This window comes from Brassica rapa, chromosome A09 (genome assembly GCF_000309985.2).
Source record: "Brassica rapa cultivar Chiifu-401-42 chromosome A09, CAAS_Brap_v3.01, whole genome shotgun sequence".
NCBI classification, from domain to species: domain Eukaryota; kingdom Viridiplantae; phylum Streptophyta; class Magnoliopsida; order Brassicales; family Brassicaceae; genus Brassica; species Brassica rapa.
In genome coordinates this window covers 26,349,154-26,367,281 of record NC_024803.2, presented here as the reverse complement: position 1 = coordinate 26,367,281, position 18,128 = coordinate 26,349,154, and the positions used below count along the sequence as shown (strand labels likewise).

General features: G+C 36.9%; 4 protein-coding genes across 5 annotated transcripts; 2 read left to right on the top strand and 2 right to left on the bottom strand.

Moving 5' to 3' along the window:
• The first annotated feature begins 293 nt into the window (after positions 1-293).
• LOC103840257 (protein argonaute 2) lies at positions 294-4,171 on the top strand. The gene is made up of 3 exons (XM_009116755.3): positions 294-902; positions 1,096-2,296; positions 2,410-4,171. The coding sequence occupies exons 1-3, from the start codon at positions 455-457 to the stop codon at positions 3,872-3,874; spliced, it is 3,114 nt and encodes a 1,037-aa protein (XP_009115003.1). The 5' UTR covers positions 294-454; the 3' UTR covers positions 3,875-4,171.
• Positions 4,172-4,922: 751 nt separating this feature from the next.
• On the bottom strand, positions 4,923-12,242 carry LOC103851378 (putative nuclease HARBI1). Its single transcript, XM_033278456.1, has 3 exons — positions 8,773-12,242; positions 8,624-8,680; positions 4,923-6,753 (listed from the first exon to the last, which is right to left on the bottom strand). The coding sequence occupies exon 3, from the start codon at positions 6,216-6,218 to the stop codon at positions 4,923-4,925; it is 1,296 nt and encodes a 431-aa protein (XP_033134347.1). The 5' UTR covers positions 6,219-6,753; positions 8,624-8,680; positions 8,773-12,242.
• Positions 6,985-8,616, bottom strand: LOC117128106 (glutathione S-transferase T3-like). The gene has a single exon (XM_033279785.1). It carries the CDS (start codon positions 8,433-8,435, stop codon positions 7,434-7,436), a length of 1,002 nt encoding a protein of 333 aa, XP_033135676.1. The 5' UTR covers positions 8,436-8,616; the 3' UTR covers positions 6,985-7,433.
• A 369-nt stretch (positions 12,243-12,611) lies between the features above and the next one.
• On the top strand, positions 12,612-14,642 carry LOC103840255 (TLC domain-containing protein 4-B). 2 transcript variants are annotated; one of them, XM_009116752.3, is made up of 8 exons: positions 12,612-12,891; positions 13,072-13,227; positions 13,300-13,388; positions 13,468-13,606; positions 13,673-13,747; positions 13,828-14,025; positions 14,117-14,176; positions 14,299-14,642. In XM_009116752.3, exons 2-8 carry the CDS (start codon positions 13,096-13,098, stop codon positions 14,431-14,433), a joined length of 828 nt encoding a protein of 275 aa, XP_009115000.1. In that variant the 5' UTR covers positions 12,612-12,891; positions 13,072-13,095; the 3' UTR covers positions 14,434-14,642. The 2 variants fall into 2 exon arrangements, with proteins under 2 accessions (XP_009115000.1, XP_009115001.1); XM_009116753.3 differs by having other exon boundaries at positions 12,613-12,895.
• The last annotated feature ends 3,486 nt before the right edge of the window (positions 14,643-18,128 follow it).

The following is an 18,128-nucleotide window of genomic DNA, read 5'->3' as shown; positions in this document are numbered from 1 at the left end:
AAATATAAATGCGGATAAGTAAGATTTTCATGTTCCTTAGTAATTCAAACTCCAACGTAATTAGCTTAATCTGTCTTTGAGCTCACACAACAAACACTTTCCAAAGTACTTTGGGAGAAATACTTACTATTAATCTTACAAAAGTCATATTAATAAATTTTAAATACAGTATTTAATCGTGTTTATCTGTAAAATTATTTTTTGCTTAAAACAAAAGTTAAAAGACGGTTGTACTACCCTGACTTATTGGGTATTTCAAGGAACATTCGAGAAACGTTACGAAGTCTTACTTTTCTCCTCTTGTACGCTAATAAGCTTCTCTCACACACCTTTGTCTTCTTCCTTTTATTTAAACACTCTGATTCGTTACTTCACAAGTTAAAAGTGATCTGACAAGTTTCCTCTAATTATCGTACGATAGTGTTTTCCCGATCAGATCCAATCAACAAATCGAATGGAGAGAGGTGGTTACCGAGGAGGTCGTGCTGACGGCCGCGGCAGAGGCGGCCGAGGTCGCGGTGACGGGGATGGTGGAGGCCGTAGTTATGGCCGCGGCGGTGGTGACCGGGGTCGTGGTTTCGGCGTCGGCGGCGCAGATCGAGGTCGTGGTTATGGAGGTCGTGCCTCTGAGCGAGGCGGTGGCCGTGGTGGGGATCAACAGGATTTCCGAAGCCAGAGTCAGTGGGGACCACCTCCGGGTCAAGTTGGCCTTGGGACGCAGTTGCAGCAGCAACCTCGACCACATGTGGTTCAACAGCCGCCACAGGCTCAAGTGAGTCAATCCGTTGCGGGAGGAGGCGTAGGTAGAGGCGCGTGGGGTCGTAAGCTGCAGGTTTCTCCTGATACGGCGGCGGTTCCACCTTCTGCATCGTCAACCGTCGCGGTTTCTGAAACGGCTCGTGGTATGTATGCACATTAAACCTAAATTTTAATTATTATTATTTCAAGAGTTAGCTGATTCATTATGATACACATTGGAACTTGTTATGATTCATTATATTTATATGAATCAGTCCATAGCTTTTGTTCCGTTGAGGAATGTTTCTTTGAATATATTTTTTTCAAGCGAGTTTATCTTTTTTTTTAATCTGACAGGCTCTGAAATTACGAATCCAAGGCCATCTCAGGTTGCTTCTTCTTCTTCTTCTGACAAGAAAGTTCAAGTTGTTTCTTCTTCTTCTGCTAGAAAAGAACCGATGAAACGTCCTGACAAAGGCGGTGTTGTAGCTGTGCGACGTGTAAACCTCCTTGTCAACCATTTCCAAGTGAACATCAATCCCCAAACTGTCATAAGACATTACGATGTTGAGATAAAAGGAGAGAACCCCACCAAGAAGATATCAAGATTCGAGCTATCTATGGTCAGGGACAAGCTGTTCACCGACAACCCCCACGAGTTTCCCTTTGCCATGACAGCATACGATGGTCAGAAGAACATCTTCAGTGCAGCTGAGTTGCCTACCGGGTCATTCAAGGTGGACTTCCCTAAAACGGATGAGACTAGAGCTCGGAGCTATACGTTCACCATCAACCGGGTGAATGAGCTTAAGCTCCGTGACTTGAAAGAGTACATGTCGGGAGGTTCTTCTTTCAACCCTCGCGATGTCTTGCAAGGGATGGATGTTGTGATGAAGGAGCACCCTTCCAAGTGTATGATAACCGTCGGTAAAAGCTTCTTCACTCGTGAAACTGAGCGGGATGAGGAACTTGGGTATGGTATTGCAGCTGCCAAAGGGTACAGACACACTCTAAAGCCGACACAACAAGGCTTATCATTGTGCTTGGACTACTCAGTGTTGGCGTTCCGGAAGTCAATGTCAGTCATCGAGTATCTGAAACTCTACTTTGACTGGCCTGATTTGCGTCAGTTTAGGAATGCTAGACGTAACGTGGAGAAGGAACTGACTGGGTTGAAAGTCACCGTCACTCATAGAAAGAACAAGCAGAAGCTCACTATCGTAGGACTGAGTAGAGAAGACACAAAGGATATCAAGTTCGATATTATAGATCCGGAGGGTAACGAGCCGCCGAGGAGAACGTCCATCGTTGAGTATTTCAGGATCAAGTACGGAAGAGACATTGTTCACAAGGACATCCCTTGCTTGGATTTGGGGAAAAACGGTCGGCAAAATCTTGTTCCCATGGAGTTCTGCGCTTTGGTCGAAGGACAGATTTATCCAAAGGACGACTTGGATAAAAATTCTGCCTTGTGGTTGAAGAAGTTGTCACTTGTCAATCCACGACAAAGGAAGGATAATATACTCAAGATGATTAAGTCTAAAGAAGGACCAAGCGGGTATGTGTACTTGTTTATATCCTATAGTTTTTGCGTATATCCTATAGACTATTTATTAAAGATTAACTAATTTTTGTTTTATAAATTTGATTATGTATTTGTTTCTATGGCAGTGGAGAAATCACTGGGAACTTTGGAATGAAAGTTGACACAAACATGACACGTGTAGAAGGTCGGGTTCTCAAGGCACCGGCGTTGAAGTTGGCAGAGAGAGGCAGAGCTCTCCGGGAGGAACCTAACCCGAGGCAGAACAATCAGTGGAACCTCATGAGGAAAGGAGTCACGAGGGGTTCGGTAGTCAAACACTGGGCTGTGCTTGACTTCACTGCGTCTGAGAGGTTCAACAAGATGCCTAATGACTTTGTGAACAACCTTATCAACCGTTGCTGGACGCTTGGGATGCAGCTGGAGCCTCCCATCGTTTACAAATCGTCGAGAATGGATACGCTTTCTAATGCTAATGCTCTCGAGGAGCTGCTTCGAAGCGTGATTGAAGAGGCTCATCGTAACCATGGTGGTGCTCGTCCGACTCTTATTCTCTGTGCAATGACTGGGAGAGTCGATGGGTACAAGACTCTGAAATGGATAGCTGAGACCAAACTTGGTCTGGTGACTCAGTGTTTCTTAACCGGTTCGGCGACTAAAGGAGGTGATCAGTACCGGGCAAACCTTGCGCTCAAGATCAATGCAAAGGTGGGTGGAAGCAACGTTGAGCTGATGGATACTTTCTCTTTCTTCAGAAAAGATGATCAGGTCATGTTCATCGGCGCTGACGTCAACCATCCAGCTTCTCGCGACAAGATGAGCCCGTCCATCGTTGCTGTAGTGGGTACACTAAACTGGCCTGAAGCTAACCGTTACGCAGCTAGGGTCATTGCCCAGCCGCACCGGAAAGAGGAGATACAAGGATTTGGTGAAACGTGCTTGGAGCTTGTTAAAGCTCATGTTCAGTCCACTGGGAAACGGCCTAACAAGATTGTGATCTTCCGTGATGGTGTCAGTGATGGTCAGTTCGATATGGTTCTCAATGTGGAGCTGCTTGACGTGAAGCTCACTTTTGAGAAGAATGGTTACAATCCGAAGATAACTGTTATCGTGGCGCAGAAACGTCACCAGACTCGTTTCTTCCCTGCTACAGACAATGATGGGAGCGACAAGGGAAACGTGCCTTCGGGTACGGTGGTTGATACTAAAGTGATTCACCCCTTTGAGTATGATTTCTACCTTTGCAGTCACCATGGAGGCATTGGGACGAGCAAGCCGACGCATTACTATACTCTGTGGGATGAACTTGGATTCACTTCCGATCAGGTTCAGAAGCTCATCTTCGAGATGTGCTTTACTTTTACTCGTTGCACCAAACCTGTGTCTCTCGTTCCTCCGGTTTATTATGCTGACATGGTCGCGTATAGAGGAAGGATGTACCACGAGGCGAGTTCAAGAGAGAAGAACATTAGGCAGCAGCCACGGGGAGCGTCTTCTTCCTCACTTGCTTCTTCGTTCTCTTCTCTGACTGTGGACGACAACGCGATTTTCAAGCTGCACAAAGAGCTGGAGAACGTCATGTTCTTCGTGTGAACAAAAGGTTTGGGTTATATATTTGTGTTTTGGGTCCCTAAGCTGAACTTTAAAATTGCTATTATTGAATATATCGGAATAGTCCCAATAACGCAGTTTTACTCCTTTTATCTCAAGGAGTTTGTGCGTGAATCTAATTGGGTTTTTTTCGTTTCTTGCAGTGTGTTTCTTTTCTTTCTCTTTGTTTCGGTCGTTGTGTTGAAAGCACTTTGTGTTTGGTATTGTATTACTCTTTTGAGCGGACACTACTTATGTCATGGTGTTTTATTATAATCAAGAATCTGAGTTTCGTAATTAGTTCATATTGTGCAATCATCCCTCGCATTTCTGTTTATGAGTTTTGCTTAAGCTTTAGAGTCTGGGAGATGGACGAAGGCTGTTGCATGTTTGTTTGTGTCTGAATACTGATTGGCTTTCTGCATTTTCTAAATTGCAACTTCTGCTAGAATTTGCTTGTGGTTATGATCATTCGTTTGATCATGCAATGTCTTATCACATTGAGGATGAGTCTATGAGAGACATGCACACAAAATAACACATTTGCCATAGATTTTATTCAGTTATGGGCTCTGTTTTTTCTGATATTCCATGGGACCATGAACCATGAGGTAGATGTTGACTTCATATACATGATTGATGGTGGTTTTGGACTATCCCATAAGTTTTATTACTGAAAATTTAGAATGGGGCTAAAAAGAATCTCATTGATTGGTTGGTTTGTTGCTTTGCGCAAATGTCATTTACTACATCCAAATCCCATCATCAGTGTACACTAACTTTTTATTCTTCTTAACATGTTAGACCATATCCAATGGTGATACTCCCACTTGAGTCCTTAACAATATTTTAAGCATAAATTTTTTTTTTTTTTTTTTCATTAGTTAAGGATTCGGATCTAAAATACTCGTCCAATGGTGATCCTGAAAAATGAGTCCTTAGGAATAAAATAATATTATTTTTTTAAAAAAATTAAAATTGAAATTTTATTAATTGCATTATTAAAAAAAAAGATACAATGATTTAATAATATTCCAAAGAGAACTAATTATTAATCTTGATTACCAAATTTATTCCAAATGTTTTCGATCAAATCATTCTTCAATCGATCATGAGTTTGCCTATCACGAAGATCATTGCGGTCGGGAAATGTATCATTGAACAATGTAGGAATTTCGTTTAGGACCTCCGAGGTTCTCGAAGATTCTCCTTCTTGAAAATCTGAAATATTAACCCGGTTTGTATAACCATCTCGTTCATCTTCAACTATCATATTGTGTAGTATGATACATGCTCTCATAATCTTCCCTATCTTCTCTCTGTCCAATGTACGAACCGGGTTTTTCACTATCGCAAACCGAGCTTGCAATACTCCAAATGCCCGCTCGACATCTTTTCGGGCTGCTTCTTGCCATTTAGCAAATGACGCTTGTTTGGGACATTGAGGGAGTGTGATAGATTGGATAAATGTTGACCACTTTGGATATATACCGTCCGTGAGATAGTATGCCAACTTATACATGTGTCCGTTGACCATGTACCTTACCCTCGGAGCTCGACCTTCTAAGATATCGTCAAAAACCGGAGACCGATCGAGGACATTAATATCGTTTAAGGTACCTGGAAGACCGAAGAAAGCGTGCCATATCCAAAGATCTTGTGAAGCTACAGCCTCTAAAACAATCGTCGGTTTTCCGGATCCACGTGTGTATTGTCCTTTCCAAGCGGTTGGGCAGTTTTTCCACTCCCAATGCATACAGTCAATGCTCCCGACCATCCCTGGAAAACCGCGTTGCTCTCCAATATAGAGTAGTCGTTGAAGATCCTCCTTTGTGGGTCGTCGTAGATACTCATTACCAAATAAGTGTATAACTGCGTCAGTGAAATGATGTAAACAAGAGTGTGCTGTAGTGTCCGCAAGTCGGAGATATTCGTCAACCGAGTCAGCCGCTGTACCATAAGCAAGCAGACGAATCGCCGCCGTACACTTTTGAAGTGATGATAGACCCCACCTACCGGTTGCATCTTTTCTCTGCTGAAAGAATATAAAGTTCTGCTTGAGGGCTCTGACAATACGCAGGAATAAATTCTTGTTCATGCGGAAACGTCTTCTAAATATTTGTGCCGAGTATGTCGGGTCTTCACTGAAGTAGTCATTCCATAACTGATCATCTCCTCCTTCACGGTCTCGTTCAATATAAGCACGGTTCGCCTCATCATCGGGTTGGTCCTCCACTATGTCGTTGTAGTAATCTTCAACTATTTCATCAACAAGTTCGTCTATTCTTTCGTCTAGACCATCGGATGAAGATGTTGACATTTTAAGAAGTCCTAATATGTTAATCATAGAAAACTTTAATTTTGAACTTTTTTAAATAGAGTTTATCATATTTACAATATTATAAAACTTTAAGTTTGAACCTTTCATCAACAAATTTTTATCATATTAACAATATTATAAAACTTTAATTTTGAACCTTCTCATATTAGGAATATTATTGAACTTTAATTCTGAACTTTTTAAAATAAAGTTTATCATATTAACAATATTATAAAACTTTAATTTTGAACATTCTCATATTAGGAATATTATTGAACTTTAAAGATAAATAAAATTTTATTTTGTTTTAGATATGCACATTTTTTTTTTTAAATAGTCATATTACGATTATTATAGAACTTTAGTTTTGAGCTGTTATTTAAAATACTAGTCATATTACAAAAAAAAAAAAAATTTGATGGTTTGTGATTTTACAAACCGTTTGTGATTTTACTAACCGGTTTGACGATGAAGATCTCAGCACCAAAAGAACAAGTGTCTCACTGTATTGTACGATGTAACCTTCACGTGGAATGTTGAAAGAGGAATCAAATGTGCATATCTAAAACAAGATTAATAACAAGATTATTAACAAAGATGGATCAAAGAGATATGTAAACAAGATTAATAACAAGATTACTAACAAGATTGTTTACAAAATTATGTTAGCATGATTATTAACAGTTATATTCTATCAGCCGATTATGTAAACAAGATTATGTAAACAAGATTATGTGCAGCGGTTTTGATACAAAGAGAAGATTATGTAAACAAGATTATGTAAGCAAAGAAGAAGATAATGTTACATAAGTTTTGATACAAAGAAGAATATAATGTTACATAAGTTTTGATACAAAGTGAAGCTTACATATGATCCGTGAAATGTTACATATGATCCGAGGAAAACAATGAGAGTACTTTAGAAACTCTCTGAAAACATGAACTTGACTCTCAAGAGGAAAACAATGAGACTACACTGCAAAGACTACAACTACTACTTATAATACATATGCTAGAGAGAGTGACCCGTGACTCATACAACTACACCCGTGATTCCTACTCCATCACCCGTGAATCCTACTCCATCACCCGTGATTCCTACTCCATCAGATAAAGACCCGTGACTCCTTCCCACATGCGAACCTGTCAAAACAGAGTGACAAGAGTTAGTACCGTGTCATAACCATTAAAAAACAATCAGTACACAAACAGTTCTACCTCAAAAGCAAGATTGAAAATAGATCATATCATTTCGGACATTAGTTTGAGCATGAGACTGTTTTCCATATCTGAGAGAGGTTCTTTCTTAGCTAGTAAACGATCAAGAAGCTTTTGTTTAGACAGTTTCTCTTTAATTTCTAAAACCCCATGTAGCCTCGACAACTCCTCCTCCCTGCCACTCTTCTTCTTCTTGGTACTAGCTTTGGCCGCTTTAACCCCGCGAGGTCTAACTTCTGGATCGACACCTTCGGCCACTTCTGTATCCACCTCCACAGCTTGTTTGCGCTTCTCCTTTCCAGCGTCCTTAGCAGGATAGTGGGAGCACCATTTCTGGTCGTATCTCAGCTCCCTCCAGCAGTGATCCATGGCGAACTTGTAGCCGACCGTGTTGAAGAAAATGTCCAAGGCGGTTTTCATCACATCATCATCGTTTTGCCCACTTCTCTGCTCCCTCAGAGCCGCATCGTAGCAGCCACAGAACTTGGATACATCGCCGTTAATCCTAGACCACCTCTGCTTGCAAGAGGTGATCTCTCTCGGTACTGTCCCAGCGAGGAGAGGACTTGCGTTGTAGTACTCTACTATACGCTTCCAGAAAGAAGTGGACTTCTGCTCGTTGCTCATCACAGGGTCCTTACTGGTGTTTAGCCAAGCACCAATAAGGATTTTATCATCTCTGGGAGTCCATTTTCTCCTCTCAGGACATGAGGCATTTGGATTCACACCAGACTTTGCCCGAACGTCCGGAGAAGAGCTCACAGGAGACTTAGCAGGAACGTCGGGAGCACTCATGAAAGGAGAGTCATCAGGACCTTGACTACCGAACCAAAAAGGTTCAGGTGAATCAAGGTCAACTGGAATTTGACTAAAGAGAAGATTACTAAAATTTTTTCCATTAGCCATTGTTTTAATTGTTTCTCTGTGACACTCTACTAGTGACACAGAGGGCTTAAGTAAGCCTTCTACTCGATTAATAGCAATCAGATCAGAGCAGTTGAGAAGGTGGAAAGCAAATGAGTTCATTAACTACTCGACTAATTAAAAGCACATCAAATCAAACCTAAATTACTACAACCACTTTCTTTCCTTCCGGTTTCGAATCTAAATAACTACAACTACTTTCTTTCCAAGCAAATCAAAACCTAAAAGCACATTTAATTTTCCTTCCGGTTTCGAAACTAAATTACTACAACTACTAATAATATAATTACCTCGTTAAAGAAACAAAGCACGTACGCCCCAATCCTCTGAATCCTTTCCAAGTATTCCTGAAAAATAAATGAGTAAACAATCAACTTTCACACACTTTCAATATTTATAATACATATGAGAGATGAAAAAATAAAAGGAAGTAACTCACCTAGCACAATAAGCAACACCAACCCTAACACTAAGCTGAAGACCATTAGCTTAGCTCCTGATTTCTTCTTTGTGAACTCGGAAACTTGCTTCTCAAGACGGAGTAACTTCTGCTCACGTTGATTCGCTTCACCCTTAACCGCATTAAGCTCCCTCTGAAACTCTCTCAGCTCCTCCTCCACCGCCACGTCCCACCATTTCCAGACGTGGCAGTCTCTATCATCGGCATTGGAGCACGTTATGTAACGTCGGTATGGATCTTTTGGCGTTTGGGAGTATCCGTGAACTGGCTCTGAACCACAGTAGCATGTCCTTGGGATGCCATCATCACCCTCTGCTGATGGTTCCCAGTCACTGGCTTCTGCATTCCACCGAGTAATCTCAGCTTCAGCCGCGTACATCTCACATTCGGCTTCAAGGAGGGAGGTTAAGTCTGGAGAGTGTGAGGAGGAAGAAGGCTGGCTGTAACTGTATCGTCCCATTATCGTTTATCTGCAACCAAAACAAGTAAACACTTATGTTAAGGACCAATAAAATCAACAGCAAATAACGAGTAAGAACAACGTTAATCAATTACGTATGTTAAAGAACAACAGCAATCAATGTTAAATAATCAAAAGCACATGAACGAGAATCATGTGGGAACAAGAGATGAGTGTTGACAATAAGGACCTCTTGCTAAAAATCTTGATTCTCATTAAGCGGAAAAGGAACAATAGATTTGACATGTAAGAGCTGAGCAACACGGTCCCCAAAATCGTTAAAGAGCAGCTCTCTGTAATCAACAAGAGAGGAGATCCGAGACCGATACAAACCATAAACGTTTGGAAACCCTATCTAAACCCCCAAAGAATCCGTAAATCGATTTTGCCCCAAATATTTATGAAACCCTAATTTGAAAATTTTCTCAAATCTGTCGGAATCCGAGAACCAAACCCTTAATACAGAACAAACAAGATGGAGAGTGATCTATAATCGATAAATCTACGAGTTAAAGCTTTGATTTACCTTACACGAGCTGAGGATGAGAGATCGAGCAGAATCGTCTCGAAATCGCCTTATGTCGAAGAGGAGTTTTTTTTTTTCGGTTTGGCTCGAGAATGATTTTTTTTTTCGACCCTACACAAACCAAACACAAATTCGATCCACTCACCACGTGACGCGTGGCTAAGGATTGAATCCTTAAGTCCGCTGCGACGGACCAATCCTTCGTCGATTTAACGCTAATAATAGTATTTAATTACAATTATGCTTAAGGATTTCTCTTATGGACCGGGTGAAATCCACCGTTGGACATGGTCTTATACTTCATGCCCTTTTTCAAAAAAAAACATGTTATATTTTCAGTAAGATTCGTCATATGCTTTTTTGTATGTTATAAGAAGTGTCACATGCCGTTTTTCACTCGCTATATAACGAAAAGAGAAATTGGTGTGGATAATCTAGAAGTCCATATAATTTGTCATATACTCTTGTTTCTTTTTAATATTTTTTATGATTATAATACTTTTATTTCTATTTTTTTTTCTTTTATGTGTTCTTATCACTTTATTTCTCGTACAGATTCTTTAAATCATCTTCTAATTCAACACAAATTTTTTTTTTTTATATTTTGATTCTTTTTAGCACCCATAATGCTAATCTTATTATCTCACCCCAATTCCAATGTTTCCAATTTCGACTCACAATCAATTTTTAGATAATATATACGTTAGTAGATATTTTATTAATTACCTGCTATTATTTAGATTTTAATGAATTCTTAATCGATACATGGAGTGTTAGCTGTTACAAATAGATTCTGAGCTATTTGATAGATAACTAATTAATTGTTAATAGTTTCATTAATTGATATATGATTTGTTAGTCGATATATTTGTTTGATACATAGATTGTTAGTTGATACTAAAATTATTAGTTGATATGTTAGTTGGTATGTAGATTGTTACCTGCTATGTAAATATTTAGCTGATAGATCTAGAGTTACTTGTTTTCGATAAAGCATAAGGTTATTTTCATCAGCACAGTGTAAAATATTACTCATTTTTGGATTATCCATAATTATGGGCATTTAGCTACGACCTTAATTGGAGGTATTCAACACATTGTCTCTAACGAAAATCGTTGCCAAAAAATATATATATGTATATATGTATATATATATATATATATATATATATATATATATATATATATATATATATATATATATAACGAAAATCATTTTTTTGGGTGTAATTCAGTTTATTATCTAATAACATACCAATACCAGCTTTTCTTTATTTTGTTATAACTTATAAGCTTCCTATCTTCGTATATTATATAGAAAAATATGGAACCAAATCTTTTCAAGAAAGATGCACCAAGAAAATGAAAAAGACATGGTAGTCGAAGTGATTCACACGAATCGAATTATGTATAATAATATTTTTATGCTTATTTTATTTTCATTCGGTTCGTTAGTGTCTGGTTCATGTCATTTTACCAGTTACATACATTATTACTTTCATTTATGTTTGACAAATTTTGTTTTTCTCACCCATTAACATAAGTTTGACAAATTTTTCATCTGTCTTAGCATTTTACCCCAAAAAGGTAAATATATTTATAAACATACATTTTTGGAAGTATCAAATTAAATGCCCAATTCTAGCCTTTTAATTTTAAAATAAATATTTAATTGCCACTTTTTTACATAGTTGTTTTTTGGTTAATTAGTGTAATATTTTTTTTTCCCGTCTGAATTATTTTTATTTTGTTGCTAATTTATATATTTTATTCATTAAAGATATAAACAATATTAATCATTCTAACTTTTAACGTGAAATCTCGAATGAGGAAAATTACTTCGCAAATAATAGTATAGATATTTCCTAATCATTGATAATAGTGGATGAGTTTTTTACAAAACACATTTAAAAAGGAAAAAGAGAATAACCAATTATAAATTATCTAATGATTATCAATTACTAAATGAGATCAATAACCGTTTATTCAACTTCTACTCTCGTTTTTTATTTCCAAATCCTTGTAGATAAATGAAACTCTGACAGAAACAAAGGACATGGCAACGCAAACAAACGTAGAAGTTTTCATCCATGGACGAGTTATTAATTTCAATCATTTATCTAATCTAAAATGTTACATTCATTTTTATTTTGTTGCTAATTTATATATTTTATTCATTAAGGGTATAAACGATATTAACCACTTTAATTTTTAATGTGAAATCTCGAAAGCGAAAAATCACTTCAAAAATAATAGTATAGAGAAAGAGAGTTATATTATATATTTACCAAATAAAATAAAACACACCAAAGTAATATCTAATTTGAAGAAGAAATTAAACTATACTATTAAAAATAAACGATATATTATAGATTAAAAACTTAGTTTATGTAATCTAAATAAAATTTATAAAAATATATGTCTGTTTTAAAATTATTAAAACATGGTAAATGTAGAAAAAAACCAAGTTTTTAATATGCAAAATACAAAACTAAATAATTGTATTAACTAAAAAAAACGAAAAGCTATTTAAAATGCAAGGAAAAACATGATTGTAAGAAATGACAAGAAAAAAAAATCCTAAACATGTCTGGATGTAGGGATAATATGGAATTAATGAAAGGCTATATAGTAACCATTGAATTGTAATGTGCATGGACTTAATTATAATTTTTGGTCGTGCTATATGCTTAAACTTCCCTCTCTCTGTTTCGGGCACATAATTGTTGTTGTTTTTTGTTTCTTTTGTTATCGTGCACCAGCTGTAGTTTTTTTTTTTATTATTATTTAATACTCATATAATAATTTTTGTTGAGAAGGAAGGAGTGTTTCCTGTGTCGTCTCCTCCTCCTCCTCCTCCTTCACAATCACGTTGATTAAAGCTAAAGCCTTCATTGATGCTACTTCTCATTCACCCTTCCTTTCTCTCACTCTCACTTTTCTCGCCGTTTCTAAACTCCTTTCTTTGCGTCCATTTCTCCCAGAGATTTTAATTCAGATTGTTCCCCCCTAGAAGAGAGAGGTTTACTTGGCGATTCCTGAATCTGATTTGACTTGGATCGAATCCGAGTTTCGCTGATTTTAATCATTGTCTAGGATCGTCCCCGTCTAGGTAGGTATTGCCCAATTTGAATCTGCATTTTGTTTAGTTTGAAGATTTGAGATTAGGTTTCATACAAGATGATGATGATGTTCTTCTTAGATTGCGAGCCTTGTTGGGGGTTTATCATAGATTAGGGTTCATATATCGTTGATCAAAGTAATATTGAAGATTTTAATCTCTTTAATGCAGAGTTGTTGATTCTCGCTCTCTGCAATGTCGTCGCCTTCTTTGCAAACGATCAAGTCTTATCATCATCAAGCACAGCATTTGGTTAATAGCTATCTCTTGGCTGATCCCTTCATTCCCTACACTTCTGTTCTAACCGGCATTTTCCTTTGCAAAGTGGTATTATACTTTCCCTTTTTCTCTATATAGGACAAAGCTAGATCCTTTGTGTGATTCTTCTTCTCTTGGCAGGTCTATGATCTTTGTCACTTTATCAGCAACTCCCATTCCAAGACCTATATCATCCTCACCAAAATTCAGAGAATCGAATGGAACAACCGGTTTGTCTTTCTTGTTGATCCACATTCTTTACTCTTTCAATTTGTCGGTTGTTGATGTTGTCTCCTTGTATTTTGGCAGTGGTATCTCAACAGTTCATGCCCTTTTTATCTCTGCTCTGTCTCTCTACTTTGTCTTCTGCTCCGATCTCTTTTCCGATAGGTGGCATAATGATCTTGTTGTTTTCCGGAGCTCACGTCTTTCCTCTCTTGGTTTAGGGGTAATCATCATTTTTCAACTTATCTTCACTCTTTGAGACAAGAATTGACATAGATATGATTTGCAGTTATCTATTGGTTACTTTATTGCTGATCTTGGGATGATCTTCTGGAAATATCCTGCTTTGGGTGGACTTGAGTATGTAAGTAAATTGTTCTCAACCAAAACACTTTATTATGAATCTATAAAACTAAGATAGAGAGAATTTGCATTTGATTTCAGATTGTGCATCACTCCCTATCTGGGGTAGCAGTGGCCTACTCCTTGTTTTCCGGGGAAGGGCAGTTGTATACCTACATGGTCCTCATTTCCGAGATTACTACCCCAGAGATCAACTTGAGATGGTACCTGGACACAGCTGGTATGAAGAAGTCAATGGCATATGTTGTGAATGGCGTTTTCATCTTCTTGGCTTGGCTGGTACATTATAAGAAATAATCAACACTGGACTCATTTTGATGCACAGCAATTTGGTGTCTACTTATCAGTCTTAAACACTTTCTCTTGTCAGGTTGCTAGAATTCTACTATTCATATACATGTTTTATCATGTGTATCTCCACTACAACCAGGTAGTACTCATAATCCCATTCTCGGCTGTCACTTCACTACCTGACACATCACAATGCTGTCAAATTTCCAGGTTTACTTTGCTTGTTTAATCTGATTGGATCCACTTTGTTTTGGGGTATAGGTCATGAGGATGCACATCTTCGGATACGCTCTGGTGTTTGGGGTACCCGCTGCACTAGGTATCATGAACTTGATATGGTTCGGTAAGATTGTGAGAGGGGTGAAGAAAACATTAGCAAAGAGATGTGAATGCTGAGATTGGCAAGAGTCCACCTCAACAATGTTGTACCATCAGACCACTCATCATTTTCTTCTACTTCTTTCCTTCTGACATATGTCTCTTCTCTCTAGTTGTAAGTAGTTTTTGTCTGATGGAGATAAACAAAAATGAAAACGATCCTCTGACGTCTCTGTTAATGATCTCTTTACGTTTTTCATTATACGAAGTACTCTGTTTTCATTCTAGTAGATTTCTCCCTAGGGTTTAATGTCTCATACATAAGTTGTTTAATCAGAAAAATCGATACAGTAAGTACCAAGATGATGAACAATTCTGGTTTACGTTTACACGGAGTGGTGGGTGATAACTAGAAGAAAATTGTGGAAACCAGTTTTGTGAGATGCAAGATTTTGGAGCTTTAAACGATTTAGTAATTTGTTTTAATAAAGTATTTTTTTTCTTTTACAAATTTAACTTTCTTCGTAATATAAACACTAGATTTTGATCCGCGATTTAATTTTTTGGATTATAAAAAAATTTGAAGTTGTTCAAAAAACAAAATTGATATAAATTAGTATTTTAAGATTATATATTATTAAATTATAAAGTGAAGCAGGGAATTTGTTTAAAATTTATATAATTTATGAAGTAGCTTGTTTGAGATTTTGTATCCGGATCCAATAAAATCAACCAAAACCCATGTTCGGAATCGCGCTAGACGCTATCCGTACGGCAACTCCGGACCTATCGAGTTACTTGAAAATTATGATAAATTCGGGGAGTACGCGGAGACTAGTTTTTAGTAAGGTATAAGTTTAAAATATGTAAAGATTCATCAAATATCAAACTAGATCATATATCATCATTGTTGTTTCTTTTTTCATAGGCAAGACAGTAAACTTTAGCCACTATAAAGCCTTGCCAATCCACAAAGAAGACTGATAACAAGTATAATGCCCAACCAACCGTAAGCTTCAGTTGAGTAAAGACAATAAAGTTCAGGTTTCAGTTTCTACATAATCCAAATATATGTTACTGGGACAATTAAGATTTTTAATGGAATGGGCCGAAACAATTTTGGCCCAAAAACGTATTAATCCGCGTAAGAAAAAGTTTTTGGACCCAACGTTTTACTTATTAAACGGCCGTTTAATACATTTTCACGCTCCACTCGGGCTTAAATCGGACAGCCGTGTAATGGAGACGAGTCGGTCTTATTCGCCACGGCCCACACCCGTGTCACGTAAACGCGGACGTAAAAGCGGCTACGCGCCCGTATTTTAGAACATGGACCAAAACCAATCCAAAAATATAGATTTGATTTGGGTTTCGATCCAGCGCAAAGTATCTATTGGATATTTTTTGACATGTGGATCTCGGTTCGGGTCAGAATTATACCGAGACTCGATTAGTACACTCAAAATACCTGAGATATTTTGTGTGTATTAGGTAAATTTGGTTAGTTCATATATGTTTTTGGTATCATAAATATTCTTTTAAATTTCAAGATCTTAATTTTCCGTTAGAGTTTCGAGTTTCAAATAAATTTCAAAATTTTAAGATATATTTCAAATATTTGAATAAATTATTGGGTATTTTTGGTTCATATGGTTAGATTTGGAGTAAAATTTAGGGGCTTTTCAGATATTTAAATTTTATAGAATTTTCTAGATTTTGGATATTTGTTCGGGTTTTAAATATTTTCCGATTTTCCGATATCCAAACCTGCTACGTATCCAAAAATTAAAAGTATTTTATAGATATTTGAACTAAACCAACTCAGACCACATGGTATCATCAATTTATATTCATCTAAGAGTTTCTAATATTTGGATACTAAAGACACTAGAGTCGGTATCCGCGCTTTGCGCAGATTATATGTTTAATAAAAGTCCAGTTCAATTAAAATTGGGAGTTTTGAAGTTTCTGAAAGGGTAAGTTATATTTTGTTTATTTTATAATGCGAAGACGTTGGAAGAGGTGATCATTTTTTTTAAAAAAAAACAACAGTAAGTTTGAATAATAAATTGTTTTAAGGAATTCAATATTCGTAAGAGAAAATAGTATTTGAGTGTGTCTATTTAATTGACGTAGGAAGCGGTAACGTAAATTTTTTAAAAGTTGGCTGGTGTCGTTTGCTATGAGGCTTAGGATAGCAGTTTATTCCTCTTTTGGAAGCGCTGTATGATACTAATATCGTTGTCAAAGTAGAAACACGATCCAGGTGTGGTTGTGAGTGATAGTTGTCCTGAAAAAGTCAAATATTTGTAAGCATTTATTTTGACATAAACTTTATGTTTAGTTTATTACCTTCATGTAACCGTGGAATGATACTTGTGATGATTACAATTTGGTTTTTCCTGGTATATATGCGATTTAACTCCCTGAAATTAGACGCCTCCTTGTCCCATAAAGTTAGACGTACCAATTTCAATCTATAAATAATTATTGTATTATATTTTGTTTAGTTGTAAACCAATTGTTATTTAATAAAAAGTTAGTACCTGTCTAAACGCAATCCAATGATGATTTTTGAATCTGTGTAGTGGTTATATAAATCACTTCCTTGGATGAGGCATATGCGGCCAACAACATCTGTAGGAATAATTTGGTTTTAGGGACAAAAATGTAGTATTTATTTGTATGTGAGAGAGTTATTGGTTTTTTTTTTACTTGGGAGGAAGTTGGTTGCATTTGCTAAGCTGATCAACTGGTGGTAATGTTGGGGCCGGAATATGTATGAAGGGATCGGTGGAATGTTTTCTTGAATCAGTGTAATAATTGTTGTCTCATTGATATTGATTATGTATGGTTGAACGGTGAGCATGTACTGTTGGTTATTGAGAAGAAGATTAAAATATCTAATGTGATAAATTTTTCCTTCCTCGAAGCGTTGGTAGATTGTGTCAGACGTAGAAATAGACACCCTCCCTTCCATTATTTGTTCATGTTTAGTGGTTAAAAGCCATCATTTGAAATGTAGTTGGAATAATTAAAAGTAAGTATTTTTAAGACAAACCTGGATGTCAAGACAAATAAAAGTTGTTCCTAGAAAAGCATTTTTATTTTTGTGATTTGTGATGGGCCACATCCTAATGATCATAACGATTATTGGATGCGGTCCGAGGGTGTCGTCCCAATTGTTTTGATCTTCTGCTGCATGTTATGCACATATAAGAATGAGAATTATTTTGTATTGCCCATTTTTTTTATTAATTTCATATTTCTTTTGAAGTGAACATAGTTATGGTTTGTTTGTTTTTTTTTTAAATTATTGACATGGTTATTTAAAAATTAAAGTAGGCCGGCCCATAATTATTTGAATGAGGTTGAAGCATGAGTAATTGGAACTGGTAGTTGTAAATTTGTTGGGTGGGTTTGATAGTAGAATTTAGGTTTTTTTTAGAAATTTATAGTGACTGTGTGTAAAATGAGAGGGTTGTGTTATCTTGGGCGGACAATTTTAAGATGAAAGGGAACTTAACCGGTTCACACATTGTTAAGGAAAACAGCAGAAATAATAAATTGTCTGAAAAAATAGAAAATTCAAAAGAAAATAGTTTGACAGTTGAAATAAGTAATTGTCCGAAGGAAATAGTTTTACCAAGACGGCGATTTGGGTTAATGGGCTGGGCTGCGAGATTTTTCTTTACTTGGCCCACCGGCAAATCGTAGACAAACCGAGATTTTTGTAAGCGACAACGAAGCCCAAATCTTTTATTGCAATTTTA